Source organism: Chionomys nivalis, chromosome 1, assembly GCF_950005125.1.
Source record: "Chionomys nivalis chromosome 1, mChiNiv1.1, whole genome shotgun sequence".
Lineage (NCBI taxonomy): Eukaryota > Metazoa > Chordata > Mammalia > Rodentia > Cricetidae > Chionomys > Chionomys nivalis.
In genome coordinates, this window is record NC_080086.1 from 50087898 (window position 1) to 50103207 (window position 15310).

Below are 15310 nucleotides of genomic sequence, written 5' to 3' on the forward strand. Positions count from 1 at the left end.
CCTAGAACATTATCTACAGTGACTAGATAGTTACTTTTGGTAGAGTATCATTAGAACTCAGTCTTAGTTCTGCTGTATTTTCCACCTGCATCTGTTGTGACCTTTGCCATAATCAGAACTATATTTGCATAAAGAACTTACCAAAGTAGAAATGTGCTGTCTTTTACTGACCAAGGTAGCAGCACTTCTTTGCATTTCACTGGGCCTCTGATTACCTGGCTCTTCTAGGGTGTGTGGAGAACGAGTGTAATTGATATATTGACATAACCCTCACTTATTATTTTTTCCAGGCTCTGGGCCAGTGATTTCAAAAATGTTACCCATATAACTATTATCACCGCTTCCCAATATTTTTGTCCAATGTTTTCAGCTTATCAAGTCCCCCCAGGAGTATTTCATTTCATTTTCACAAGGAGAAGAGAGGTGAAGGGACTTGTCCAAGGTCACACTACTACTAAGTGGGTTGGGTAAAACTCGACAAGAGGCTCCTTTTGTCACTCTGTATTTCCCTTTTATGTACACTATTCCACTTTAACTGCCATTGCTCTTGTGATTAACATTCTCTCTCCTGTGACCCAGTGGGGTACTAATTGGAATAGCAGAAGTGAGTCTTGTGATGTGCAAATGGAATGAGTGACGTGTGGTGATGAATGGTGAACTGTTGAACACCCTAAGGGAAGCCGAGAGAGGGCTGTGTTATACTGTGGAGGACATCTGAGAGACACGGCTCCATTTAGACTGCCATTTCTAATTACTTTTATCTCTTCAATGGTGGTTTTAAAGGTCCACTGAAGAGTAATTTGAAGAAACCCATTTAGAATCATGCTGAATATTTAAAGTAGAAATTTCATTGTCAGCAAATTTCTCAGCCAGTATGAAAACAGAATGAGCTTTCCAAGGCTGAAATTTCAAGTGCGAGGGAGCTTAATTAGAAGAACTGCCTGGAAGAGTATGTTTGTGGCCTGAGAGGATTAGGATATTGAAATTTATATTTGGCAGCATGATAGTCTAAGCAGGCCCTGTTTTCCTCCATTTCCTGTGCTACTTTATTCAGAAGCTTTTTAAAAACAATTTAAACTACATGGCGGGGGGGGGGGGAGGGTGTATGTATGTGTGTCCTAACACATGTGGACATCATAGAACAACTTGCAGGACTCCAGTCTCCCACCATGTGGGTTCCCAGGGATTGAACGCAGGTTGTCAGGCTTAGCAAATGCTCCGACCCACTCAACCATCTCACTTGGCCCAGAAACTCATTTGCTGGAATAGTTTTCATGGAATATTCTTTCCATTTCTTAAGGAGTGGCTCTCAGTGGAGGGATGATATCAGATTTTGAAAGGACTTCAAGAAAACGAGTGTGATTTTATTCTAAGCAGGACAGAGTAAGCCACACTGACTCAGGACTAAGATTCAAAGTAAAATCTAGCTACTTTTGGGTTATAACTATTTTGAAATCTGTTGTAAAATCAGGATCTCTTGCAGGTTGGTTATTCTTTTAGGGTGTTCTGCGGCCTGAGAAAGTACTGTTCGTGGTGGTCTATAAATCTCATTGTTTCTGAGTCTTTTTTTTTTTTAAAAATGATTTATTCCTTTTGGATATCAGTTTAGACTTATTTATTTATCTCTTGTCTGTGTTGAGTGTAGGTGTGTATTATGTCATCAAGTGTGGAAGTCAGGACATTTTCAGAGTTTGGTCCTCTCTTCTTCCACCATGAGTATCAAACTTGGGTCATCAGTCTTTGGTGGTAAGCGCTTTTACCTGTGAGCCTTTTGCTGGCTCAGGTGTTATTTTTATACTAAAGTCTGTAGACAGTATCTTCAAGTATTCCGTAGTAATCTTTCACCTTTGCGTACAGCCAAATGTTTGTATTTCTTTTCCTTAGGATATTGTTTTTCTTCCTGCCAAATGTTTGTATTTCTTTTCCTTAGGATATTGTTTTTCTTCCTACATTTGTTTTTGATTCTTGGGAATATTAAAATGATAACCAATTCATAATATCTTGCCTATTTCTTTGGTGAGAACAGAAGGATTTAATCAACATTTTAAACATCTGTAAGATAATGAAAAATCAAATAATCAAGCTTTTTTAATTGTGGTAGATTTTCATTATTAGGACTTTTTGTAAAGAGTTGATGCATTGGTCTGGTTTTTTTTTTTAATGTATTAAGTAGATTTCAGCTACGATTTGGGAGGCTGGAAAGGGTGGCCATTTATCTTCTGTGATTTCCTCTACTCCACGTTTCTTGTGGTCCTCTCACATGGCTTCTAGTAGCCTTCTCCTGACGTCTGACAGCCATCTGTCTGGACTTCTTCAGATGTGTCAGCTGTGAGGCTGATGCTCTCAAGTGAAATCTGCCTCCACTCGTGCTTGGTGTTCTTTGGCCTTAGACAGCCGCTTCTCTCTCCTTGGTGTGATATCAAGTGTTCTCTGTGAGCTGGACCCTGCTCCTTCCGTCAGTTCACTCCTGCCCTCCTTGCTCATGCTTCATCTCCGGGCAGCAGCTGATACTTGCGTTTCCACTGCCCTGCTCTGTCAGTTCACCTTTGCCCCTTCTTGCCCTTGCTTTATACGGAGGCAACAGCTGGTGTTTGCATTTCGCTGTTTCTCATGGGCTTCTTTCACTCATGCAGGCCTCTTGCTAGCTTTCTCTTCCTGCCTCATTTTGTGAACAACTGACCTTCAAGGCTGTGTTCAGACATTACTTTCATAGACCTTTCACCTTCGCCTGGGTGAGGATGCCTCCTCAGTGCTCTCCTGGGCAGCACACTTTTTTTTTTCCACTTTGTGTTCCGAATGTCTGTGTTTATGCCCATGGTTCTTACTAAGTAGTGGAGCCCTCGTGGCGGGTCGTTGGTCTACTGTTGCTGTGTGTGTATGGAGGACATTCGGTGAGTGCAGTGACATTTTCAAATGTGAAAATAATTGATTGGGGAATGTAGACGGTTAGTCAGTCACAAATCATGTTCATGCAACCCTTAATTCATAGACAGTGTAAATAAAGATAAACCATTTACTGGGCCTGGTGGTGCAGGCCCACGATCCTAGGTACACTGGAGGCTAGAACAGTAATGAGGACTGTGAAGAAGCAAGTGTAAGGTGTAGAGATCACAAGTTCAAGGCCTGCCTGAGCTATGATGTGAGTTCAAAGCCAAGGCTGTAGCTAGTGGTAGAGCACCTCCCAGCATGCATGAAACATGAGAGTCAATCTCCAGTACAGTATAAGAATGGAAAACAGAATAACCCATCACAGTCTGGACTCTTGGAATGGTATCTGAGAATTTTTATTCAAAATAGCCAGTTTATCATCTTGGAGGATCTTACTAGGGCAGAAGGATGGGGTAGAGGTGGTTTGCTTTTTCTCTCATGAGTCCCCATTCAAGTGAGCTCTTTTCCTTTGTGTCCTCGGTGTTTCTGAGTCCCGCTCTCTCACAGGACTAGTTCTTCCTGCATGATTCTTTCCTCTTCCTTGGTCACAATGCTTATGACTTAGCCTCTCTCTTGAGTATCAGACTTGTGTGTCCAGCTGTATATTTATATGCCCTAGATGGATACATCAAACTTAACCTGTCTCAGGTAGAAGTTATTAACCCTCTCCTCATATCTTTCAACCTCCTGGGGCACTGTCTCCATGAAGACCACTGTTGTTCTCTGTATTGCTGAGCCATAGTCCTGGCCATTGCTTTGATTCTCAAAGTTCCTCAGCCCCTGCTTCTTGAGGACCCTACCTTCTTCTTATATATCAGATGCACCTGCTTTGTTCCCTCTCCTCTGCCACCATCCTGTTCTGGCACAGCTTCTACTTCTTCGGATCGCCCCTCTAAGATGCATGCCCTGTGTTCAGTGACCTTAGGGGTATTCCTAGTATGGCCTTCATGTGTGTCCAACCTTTTATCTTGTGTCTTGTCATCTACAAAGTTCACAGTCAAGAAACAGGCAATGAATTACATATATCTGTGTGTGTATGTGTATACATATCTACATGTATATGTGTATATATAAAGTAAATTTACATTATTATGTTAGATCTAATTGATAGCTACTCTGAGGTGTTTCCAGTCTGTAGGCCATGGGTCAGACGTGCCTGGAAGGTTATTGTTATCAGTATCTTATTTTCAACTTATCTTGGCAATTCTTCAATGTGATCCTTGTTTCCTAGGTATTTCTGTTTTTTGAGCTCAGGCTACTCTCTCTTATTTTTTTAGATTTTATTTTCTAGTTTAAATTATACATCCATGTGTGATCTGAGTGTGGGGTTGTGCACAGGATGCAGTGCCTATAGAGGCCCGAAGAGGGAGGTGAATCCTTGGAGCCAGAGTGACAGGTGGTTGTGAGCTGCCTTGTGAGGAGTCTGAGAACCAAAATCAGATCCTCTACAAAGGTAGTGCCTGCTGTTAACTGCTGAGCTATCTCTCCAGTTCCTCTCCTAACTCTCTTAATATGAAATCTTTTTTTAAAAATATTTTATTCATCTGTATTTTATGTACATTGGTGTTTTGCCTGCATGTATGTCTGTGTGAGGTCAGTGGATCCCCTGGAACAGGAATTACAGACAGTTGTGAAGTGCCATGTGGATGTTGGGAATTGAACCCGGGTTCTCTAGAAGAGCAGCCAGTGCTCTTAACCCCTGAGCCATCTTGCCAGCCCCTTTAATGTGAATTCTTAATTGTCTTTCAACTGCTGATTGAAATAGTATTTCCTCCAAGGCCCTTAAATGTGTTAGTTTTGTTTTGCTATAGGATTTTTTGCTGCTGTGTTACAGCATTCTGCCATACTTGTGTCTCTGGTGGGACTATAAATTGTACAAGGGCCAGGGCAGTTTGTATCTTGTGAACAGAGAGAGGAACCTAGTGCCTAACATGGAGCTTAGAATATGGCACAAAGTCTTTCCTTTTTCTTCTTGATAATTTTTAAATTTTAAACTAAAATAATGTACCATTTTCCCCCCTTCTTCCTCCAACCTTTCCCTTGTCCTTTCCCTCTTAATGGCCCTGATACCTTTCTCCATACTCTCTCAAATTTATGACCTCTTTTTCTTTCATTATTATTCTCTTTCTCTCATGCCCAAAGCCTGTGAGTCTTTTTTTATTAATACAGTATTTATTTGTCTTCTCTCTGTCAAACCCTGAGCCAATCACTTTCCCAAGACTTCCTGGGGAGGTACAGGAAAAGGAACATACAGGGCAGACGGGACACAAAAGAACTATGGGAGGTGAAGTGGAGACAGCTGCTTCACATGGCGAAGAGGATGAGAAAGGCCACCATTAGGCAAAAGAGCCCCATGGCCTCTGAGAGGGCAAAGCCCAGAATGGCGTAGGAGAAGAGCTGTTGCTTCAGAGAAGGGTTCCTGGCATAACCAATGATGAGGCTCCCAAAAACAGTTCCAATCCCAGCCCCAGAGCCAGCCACCCCAACAGCAGCCCCAGCCCCAATGAACTTGGCGGCTGTGTCGATGTCCCTGGAAATGACACTGGTTTGGAAGCTGCGGCTAGGGACGAGTGAGGTCAAAGGACGAGGGACTGCCAAGCTGCTGAGGGCCTCATCTCTCCGTGTCTGTGGGTTCAGCTCCACTGCAGACAGTGGACGGCTCAGCAGCTGAGAGGTGCTCCTGACCAAGGAGCGGGTGGAGATGAACCTGGAACAGGCATACATTTTCAGGGGTGAGGGGCCAAGGCAAGAGAGCTGCTCCCAGGGTAGAGAAGACAGAGAGCCCTGTGAGTCTTTTTAATGTTGCCTCTCTGTATGTGATTTTAGGGCTGATCATTTATATTAGATAGCCACTTGGGGGCTCATCCCCGGAAAAGACTAATTTCCCCCTTCTCAGCAGTCATTAGTTGCCTGTGGAAATATGCGTCCTGAATTACCTGTTCATCTGTTTGTGTTTTTGTGGCTGGGTCTGAAAGGTCTTTCCTTTATCATAGCATCTCTCAGATCTGGGCTGCTCATGAACCCAGCATTGGTTCTAGACTGCAGCGCAGTCAGTGTTCAGATCCAATTCAGCTCCACTGAGACCTCAGGGTAGGAGGCTCCTCCTCGTGCCTTCTGTGGAAGACATCAGAAACGACTACTGTTCCTTCGGTTTAGTTGCCATTTGCTTTATGGGATTAGTGACCATAAAGAAAGTCAGCGCAACACTCAGTCTTCTCTCAGGTTGTGTACTGATGTAATCTCTATTTCTGTGCAAATATGATAAATTAAGATTATAAAAAAAGAAAGGAAACCAGTGAAATCTGATGTAATAAGCCAATTCATTTTTGAGCAGAGCTGACTTCTTTGAAGATGAGGCAGTCGAACAGATTTTGAAGTACAATCCTTGGTGGAATGATGCACATGCAAAAATGATGGCCTCTTTGGGAAAGAGCCAAGAACAAGGAGATGATGCTGCATTAGGTAAGAAACTCAAATGAGTTTTTCATTGTGAACATTTGTGATTTTTAAAACTCTCATTGCTGTGCCAAGCTACTGCCTTTCATGTTGTATGGCATATGATTTTAATTGCTTTTCATTGTGAAAATGCAATTTTTGGTTGCTAATTGTGCCTCATTTGTTAGCTTTTCTCTGCTGGTATTTAAACTGTAAGGTACCATAGCCTGTGCTGCATGCACAGGTTTTAGGTGTTAGTCCTATGCTTTAAAATTCCACCCTAAATCATTCAGTTATTGTTTGTTGGAAAATTCTTATGAAGTAGATTTTACCTTAGACTCAGTGTTATCTTTTTAAGTTTTTGAATTGATTTATTTTTAGAAATAAGGATATTGACATACATTCATAGTTGAAGAATGTGCTTGAGAGATACGACCGTGCCCCTGTGCTGAGGACACATGAGTATGAGTAGGGGAGACGCAGGCTATGCCTTTGCTCTCGTACATGAATTGGATGTGGCCTCCTCTGTTTATTCTCAGGTAGTGGGATGAGGAAGCCAGAATAGCTGTCTTTCCATCACAGTTTCCAGAGCATGGTGAAACAGTTTGTACTGGAGAATGTTGAGGTGGGGATTTCACAAGCCACAAGAGGTGACTGTTCCATGTGAAGATAAGCATAGCCAGAGTCCTTTTTTGGGTGTGTATGTTCTCATCATTGGTCCAGCACAAGCTGCTTGTTCTAAGTCTGTGGAGTAGAGTCACAATGGTTTCAGTTAGATCAGAGCAAGAGTCCTACGTTATCTGATAGGTGATTTGGCTTTTCTTTATATACTAAAACTAAATTTCAGCATTTAATGAAAGGAGTGCATAGGTAAGAATAAATATTCTGAAGAACAGTAAATGGAATGTAAACTTTCCTGTTGTGGAATATCGGTTTAAGGGGTTTTACATTTGTTTATGCTATGGAATACTTGTTTGATGATGCAAAGATGTGTTGGCATTCTTTTATGTTACATTTGTTTAACTCTGTGAAGCTGTGTTACTTTGCCTGCCTAAAACACCTGATTGTCTAATAAAGAACTGAACAGCCAATAGCAATGCAGGAGAAAGGATAGGCGGGGCTGCCAGGCAGAAAGAATAAATAGGAGGAGAAATAGAAATCTGGGCTTGAGAATAGGGAAAGAGGGAGGAGTAAGAAAAGGAAGAGAGGCTGGGCGGTGGTGGCGCACGCCTTTAATCCCAGCACTTGGGAGGCAGAGGCAGGCGGATCTCTGTGAGTTCGAGACCAGCCTGGTCTACAAGAGCTAGTTCCAGGACAGGCTCCAAAGCCACAGAGAAACCCTGTCTCGAAAAACCAAAACAAAAAAAGAAAAGGAAGAGAGGAGGATGCCAGGGGCCAGCCACCCAGCCAGTCATAGAGTAAGGAGGAAAGAAAGATATGTAGAATAAAGAAAGGTTAAAAGCTCAGAGGCAAAATGTAGTTAAAGAGAAACAAGGTAATTTAAGTTGAAAAACAGGCTAGAGATAAGCCAACCTAAGACTGTGCATTCATAGTTTAAGAATAAATCTCAGTGTATTTATTTCGGAGCTGGGTGGTGGCCCCAAAAGAGTTTAAAAAAAAAAAAAGAATCCAGCTACACTTTCCTTCTCCAGGTTTCTTCTCCTAAAAACTATTACTGTTTACAGTTTTGAGTGTATTTCACATGAATTTATTTTTGTGTTGACTGTCAAACCCACGGCCTTATATATGTTAAACACACACTTTTATCCCACATTGTACCCCACCCCACCCCACCCCAAGCTGTATTCTTAGCCTGGGGTGTTTTTAAAGTACAGACCTCACAGCTAAATATTTGGTTTACTATGGCGTACACAAAAGGTGCTGTGCCTGTGGCCTTGCCATCATTGTTGCTGAGTGTCTTCCACATGGGCATACCCAGATCATTCGCCTTTTTGTACACGGAAGCCGCCGCTGCTGTCCAGTGCTGCATGTCTCTCGTGACGGGGAGCCTTTGGGCTGTATTGCTGACGGTCATTTGGTTACTGCCCTCACGGATCGTACAGGAGCTATTTTTACCTCAGTCCAACTGAAGTAGTTATGGGCTCTTCTGTATCAGTTCCTAAAAGCTGTCTTCAAGCAGTCCAGTAAGCTGCTGTTCACTCCTTTAAGCATGTGATAGAGTGATTATTATGTAATAGGCAGTAAGAACAGTTTATTAAGTGTTTTTGTGGTTAAGTTTTGTTAGAGTTTGGATAGTTTCTACCAGAGTTAAAAACTGCCATTGTAAGTTTAGAAACTAGACTATTGGTTCTGAGTACAGGTGTGTGTGCCATTGTCTTCAGTGTGCTCTGTGGTTGTATTTGGTCTGTGCTTATGACACCTTCAGACTCCTTCCCCAGCTAAAAGACTTGCAGATGTAGCATTGTTGACTCAATCTGGGTCATTAAGGATAAGCTAAGTAGGTCTCAAGAAGTTTGCTCCTGAAGGTCAGCTGCCCTCCCGGGTTTGGCAGTGTTGTGGTTTGAGAGGAAGCTTGTGATGGTGTAGTTGAGATTTCTCTCCACCAGAGGGAGCTAGTTGCCCTAAAAATCAGAAGGCATGCTCTTTGATTTCAGTTCTAGCTTGCTCTCCTTTAATAATGGCAGTGTGTTCTGAGGCCAGTTCTCCATGTCAGCAGTGCTTTGAGTGAGGTCCTCTGTAATTTTAACAGATTGAGCCAGTGCTCTGTCCTTTTAACCGCTGAGTCCCGACCCTTTATCTGACTTGTAGCCAGATTGGTGGTTCAGGCAGTCTGCTCAGCCATTACGGTGATTCATTCTAAAAGTCACCTTTCAAAACAGCAAGGCTATGTGATCTAAGGTGGAAGAATTTGAGCTGTACTGAACAGAAAGGGCCTCCTTAATTATGCCAGGTATAAGGTTAAGTATAGGCAGGACGTGGCTGAATATGAGGCTTGCATTTAACTCCCCCCTCACTGCCAGCTGAGTGACCGTGCAGCCTTGGGTTACTGTGGAAATCTGCCTCCTTCAGAGCTGCCGTCAGGATTGAATGAGGCTGTGTGTATGAAAGCCTCCCTGCATTGTGAGTCTTAGAGATTATTGTTAGAGAGTGAACTGAGTGGCAGGAGAGCTAGGAACTGAATGACTTCTCTGTCAAATTGCCATTTTTGTATATTCTACAAATCTTTAATGGAAAGTTCCTTATTAATGAGATTTTTTTCTTTCATTTTATTCTTATTCAAATATTTGAGACACCCAGAACTGGAGGAATGAACTGGCGTGTCGAACTAGGGTAAAATATGGGAGAAAAGAAATAAAGCAAAGAACTAGCTTTACAGTTCCATTTACCAAGATACATATTGCTGCTGTCTCTCGTCTCCTCCCGATTGTCTCTGCCCTTCTCTGCTGCCTTGCCTTCCTGCTTTGTGCCCCGCAGTGAGATGCTGTCATTCAGATGGGACATTGCAGATGATAGGGACGTACCTTGGAGTCATCCTTCAGATGACGCAGGTACACCTTGGAGTCGTCCTTCCTCGTACTATCATCACCTTTGTTTTGAGCTAAGATATGCTGTAGGTGGGAAACTTAGGTGCTGTCTTTGCTCGGGTGGTGACACTGGTCATGTTTATTGGAGCCCAGAGTTACAGAAGGGAGTCTGACTAACATCATCAGCTTTGTAAACATCCAGGTTTTCCTCCCCCAAAGACTCCTGAATGGCAGCGTTAAATGCTGTGCTCCCTGGGAGCTCCGATTTCACGAGGATGGACTCACCGCATTTCCCAAGTTGTCTTTCAGTGGTTAACGTCAGCCCAGGAGTCTTGGCTTGTTATGACACCACATAACATTACAGCCCATGAACTTCCTTGTAGGGCCGTCCTGTTTGGCACCAGTGAGCCCTTGAGTGTTTGTGGAGATAACTGGCCGTGTCAGTTTTGAAAGTGGTGGAACGGCAGGGCTGCCCATTTAGCTGAGGGCTCGAGTGCAGCGCAGGTTCTTGATCTGTTTCCAGTACACGTACAATGTAACAGACAGATACGTGTTACTCAGAGGAGCCAGATTATGGATGACTGAATCGCTGATCCAGACAAGACAGGGTTGTTTGGGAGGGGGATTTAAAGAGGAAGACAAGGTTTAAAGTAACAGAATCAGAAGGAGTTTGGGAGAAAGAGCAAATACCTCAACAACATCTTTTCATCATCGTGGGACTCCTTCACAGGTCTCAAACATACCAGCAAGATAGGTTGCTAATGTCTGTCAGAAAATAGCTGTGGGCAATTTGCTGTAATGTTTGGGCACCAGCATCTCCTCCGACACTATTGAGCTGACTTTTGTTTTACCTAAGACTGTTTTTAAGAGTATTAATATCTGAAATGTTGTCAATTCTGCAGCTAAGTCATAGAAATGCTTACTTGATAGGTGTTGCTTGAGGTGGTGACCACTCAGGTGTTGGTATTTCCTGTACTGCTGCTCGGTTAGACCTGATTGGTGCTGACTACTCCAAGTTCCCCTTTGGAATGTGATTTACCATCCTGATAAATTGGGGTTTAGGAAACTCAGATTGATTGGTTGAGGAAAATCCGATTGATTTTTATAATGATATCCTCATTAGTTGTATATCTGATTCTTTCGGTTGGCTCAAATATAAAATATGTTTGAACTAAGGCCAAAATGGAACCTAGAAATCCTCAGAAAAAGTTGATATTTTAAGAAAAGGCTAATACAAAGGCTAGTGGCAGCTAGCATCTTTAAATTCAAGAGTACAGTTAGGTAGGCTTTTCCTATGCTGTACAGTCCTTGAAATTGATAATGTGTGGATTTTCTTCCATTTGGAGTGTAACTTTGTACAGTGCTGAGGTTAACCTTTTCAGATTGTCAAACAAGTATGGCTATCGTTACTTAAGAATGGAGACATGGCCCTGTAGAAGAGTTGGTGTGTTTAAAGACAGTTCTGGGCATGGTTTCTCTGTGATTCAAGAGTTACGTGAAAGCTGAGGTCTTTATTAGTCAGCCAGGGTATAAAGGCTTTTCTCTGGTGAGATAATATTACTGTGAACACCTGGCACTTTCCTATTAGCTAAATTAATGACTGTTGGAAAAACCGTGCTTAAGGGAATCCTGTCTCAAATCTTCTTGCTAAGCACAAGGGTCTTAAAGACTTTGTCAAGTGTACTTTCTTCGTGTATTGAGTTTGTTTCTTTATGTAGCTTCTTTAAGCTGAATCATTCAACATGAACTGAGTACTTCCATTTAAATAAAGGCATCTTTAGATGAGCCTTTCAGCGAGGCAAACAACATTCAGTTATCTGTCTTAACTATTTTTAAACATTGTTCTCTAAAGAACGTTTTACCTGACACATACCTGTTTCATTTTTTTTTTGAAATAAATATTCTTTAACTATGATGGCCAGCAGATTAGATGAGTTATTAAAATCATTTGTCATTTGTGGAAGCCATGCCTGTATAAGTGCATTTCTTCATTCATTTCTGCATAGATTTGCTAACATGGTTGAAAAAATAATTCAATATATTTCAAAATCTATTTTTGTGCACTAAGTACATTTTAACAAGTAAAAGAAGTATAGTTTCTAGTAATTTCAGTGTGTTTAGATGTTTTTTCTTTTTGGCTGAAAAAATTTTTAAACAAGTAAAAAAAGTCATGTTAAACTTAAGCTCATACAAGAAGGTGAGTTTGGAAAATTATATATGAAAAGGGCTATGGTAATCATGTCTCTGTTACTATAACAAAATAATAGCGCTAACTACAAAAGAGGACATGGTGGTTTGGCCTTGTGCTTTTGAGCCCGTGATAGATCAGAAAATTATAGCTGAAGCTCATGGTGAGAGATTGGAAGAGGCTGGATTCTTACTGTCCTTCTTAGACTTGCTCCCTGTGATCTTTGTCGTCTCATTTGGCTCTGCCTTAAAGATTTCACTGTATCAATTCCCACCATAGGTTAGATAACAGAGCCTTTACTTACCTTGTGGGCTTTGGGGACACTTATCCAAACTAATGCAAGGGCTTATATCATTTTATATGACTTTTGTCAAATTGTGAATAGTCTTGTTGAGTTGAGGCAGTACGAGAATGGGCACCTCTGTCTATCGGGAGAATGATTAAAGAATATTAAAAGGCAGCCTAATAATTGTTGATCTCTGGATAAGGTAGCAGAGTCTTTTCATAACTCTTCTTTACTAAGAGGCCTCCTTGAGTCACAGCCGAGCACATCTCACTCTGCTAGGGGCTGGGATTCCTTTCTTTACTTGCGGCTGGATGTGACCATGTGCTCGAGTACTGGCTGGAGGGACATGATGGGTAGTGCTCTGTGTACTTTCTGGGTCCTTTCTTTAGAAAGAAGGTGCTTGCCATCCTCCTCCTACTCTCTGCTTTCTAACATCGTTTAGGAAATGATACAAGCCTAGAGCAGCCATCTTGAATGTGTGTAGAAAGAAGTCATAAACCAGGCAAGCCAATGCCCACCAGGCCCTAGTCCCTTCCCAGGGTTGTGGAGCGAGGGAAGCTTGTTTTCCCTAAGCTATTATTCGTCTGCTACTGGCGGCTCTTCGTCACAGCAGTTTAGCCAGTCTTACATGCTGCAAGTTATTCTGACGTATTTTTTTTGTAATTTTTTCCCTTTGTTTTAAAGATTTTTTTTATTTATTATGTGTACAGTGTTTTGCCTGCATATATACCTGCGTACTAGAAGAGGGCACCGGATCTCATAGGTGGATGTGAGCCACCATGTGGATGCTGGGAATTGAACTCAGGACCTCTGGAAGAGCAACCAATGCTCTTAACCTCTGAACTATCTCTTTAACTCCCTGACATAATTTTTTATATGAAGCATGAGAAGTGGGAAGCAGGGCTTCTCTGCTAGTGGGATGAAAAATTTTCAAGTGAATTTAAAAGTGAATAATAGGAAATGGTTTTAAAAAGTACTAATTTGAAAGATGCGAGATCAGTTGCACTTTTATTTGGGGATAGCCATATTTGGCAGTGCCATCCATGCCATGCTAACTTTGGCAGCTTGAAGGATGGAAGAGTAAGGGGATCATGGATTCTTTATGTGATTTTAGAGAAGCATTGAGACCAGGCAGCATGTGTCAGGGGAGTCCCTGCTGTGAAAGAACATTATGTGAAGCTATGAAATTGATGCCTGGGTTGTGACGGAGACCCCGGGATGTTAAGAGGTGCCAGCCTTGACTCTATCGTGGAGAGTGTCATACCAGGCATGAAACTAGGCTGTGGTGGTTTGAATGAGAGTACCCGCATAGGCTCATATGTTTAATACTTGGTCCCCAGTTGCTACAGTTGTTTGGGAAGGTTTAGAAGGTACAAGGGAGAGGTGTGTCACTAGGAGTGGACTTTGGAGTTTCAAAAGATTTTTATCATTCCCAGGTAGCTCTTTCTGCTTCCTCCTTACAGATAGAGTTGTGAGCTCTCAGCTGTTTCTGTTGCCATGTCTTTTCTTCACCATCTTTGACTCTAACCCTCTGAAACCATAAGCTCAATTAAATGCTTTTGGTTTGGTTTGGTTTGGTTTTTTAAGACCGGGTTTCTCTGTAGCTTTGGAGCCTGTCCTGAAACTAGTGCTTGTAGACCAGGCTGGCACCGAACTCACAGAGATCCGCCTCAGCCTCCCAAGTGCTGGGATTAAAGATGTGTGCCACCACCGCCAACTAAATGCTTTTATAAATCATCTTGGTCTTGGTGTTTTGTCACAGCAATAGAAAAGTAACTAAGACACAACCCAAGAGAGATATATCTTGCCGGCAGCAAGTCTGGAGGGACAGAGCCATCTAAGCCCTTTGTCACTATACAGGGACCTATAGGATTTGGAGTTTGTCCTGCTGGCTTTCAGCCTTGCTTTGGTCTGATAATTCTCACTGCCCCCATTTCCTCCCTTTTGGAATGGTAGTGCATATTCTATGCCATTGAATGTTGAAAGTATATATTTTGCTTTTTGCTTTTACAGAATTTAAAAGTAAGAGATTGCCTTGAGTTTCAGAAGAAAGGGCCCTTGGACTTTTCAATATTTTAGTGTTAAGACTGAAAGACTATGGGGGCTATTGAAGTTGAGCTAAATGTATTTTGTACTTGGGTATGGCCATTACTATAGGTGATTTGAATGAGAAATATATCCCCTGTAGGCCTGGGTGTATGACTTGGTTCCTACTTGGTGGAGTTGTTTGGGGGAGATTTAGGAGGTGTAGCCTTGCTGAAGGAGTACCTAGGGGTAGGCTTTTAAATTTTATGACCTTATTTCACTTTTAGTTGTCTCTCTTTGCTTGGTGCTTGTGGTTGAAATATGAGCTCTCATTGTCCTGTTCTATCGCTGTGCTTGCCCCCACTTGCTGCCATACCTCCACCTCTCTGCCATGACTGACTCTTACTCTCTAGAACCATAAGCCAAATAAACTCTTCCTTCTGTCAGCTACTTTTGGTTGTGATAGTTTGTGATAGCAACAAAAAGTAACTAATAAAGCCAGTTTTGCTTACAAGAACTAGAACTGAACAGTTTGTGGTTTTGGTGGTTATTCTTTCTGTTCATGCTTTTGACTCTGTATAGTATTGAGGACTAATAGTGTTAGTGTGAGAGAGAATAGAAAATACGTTGCATGACCAATGTATAACTGTAGAATGATTTTATGACGGGACTGTGCTTGCCATGCTCGTGGAAGCTACTGAATTTGGATCCCAGCACCAACATACAATGCTGGGTGAGTGTGGTAACCTATTTACAATCCTAGAAATAGAGACGGGATCCCCAGAGCAAGCTGACTAGCAGAATTGGTGAGCTCCAGGTTCACCAAAAGGAAAGTATGGCGGAAAATGCCTGATGCCAACCATCTGGCCTCCACATGCATGCACACACATACAAGCACCTATTTCCACATACCATAAAATAAACACATGCACACAGAGATTTTTTTTTAAAGACTTGATATTA

The 15310-nt window shown here is 42.1% G+C and overlaps 2 protein-coding genes across 2 annotated transcripts in view; one reads left to right on the forward strand and one right to left on the reverse strand.

Annotated features, from left to right (window-relative positions):
- The window catches only part of Shq1 (SHQ1, H/ACA ribonucleoprotein assembly factor), a 121404-nt gene that overhangs the window by 20476 nt on the left and 85618 nt on the right, over nt 1-15310 (forward strand). Inside the window, exon 6 of the mRNA XM_057769482.1 lies at nt 6263-6390. Coding sequence (XP_057625465.1) covers nt 6263-6390 — 128 coding nt within the window. The remainder of the gene's footprint in view (nt 1-6262; nt 6391-15310) is intronic.
- LOC130874320 (ATP synthase F(0) complex subunit C2, mitochondrial-like) lies at nt 5216-5704 on the reverse strand. The gene has a single exon (XM_057769498.1). It carries the CDS (start codon nt 5650-5652, stop codon nt 5233-5235), a length of 420 nt encoding a protein of 139 aa, XP_057625481.1. The 5' UTR covers nt 5653-5704; the 3' UTR covers nt 5216-5232.

Excerpts from the sequence above, each read along its gene's own strand:
- LOC130874320 (XM_057769498.1), bottom strand. The coding sequence starts at position 5,652 with ATGTATGCCTGTTCCAGGTTCATCTCCACCCGCTCCTTGGTCAGGAGC.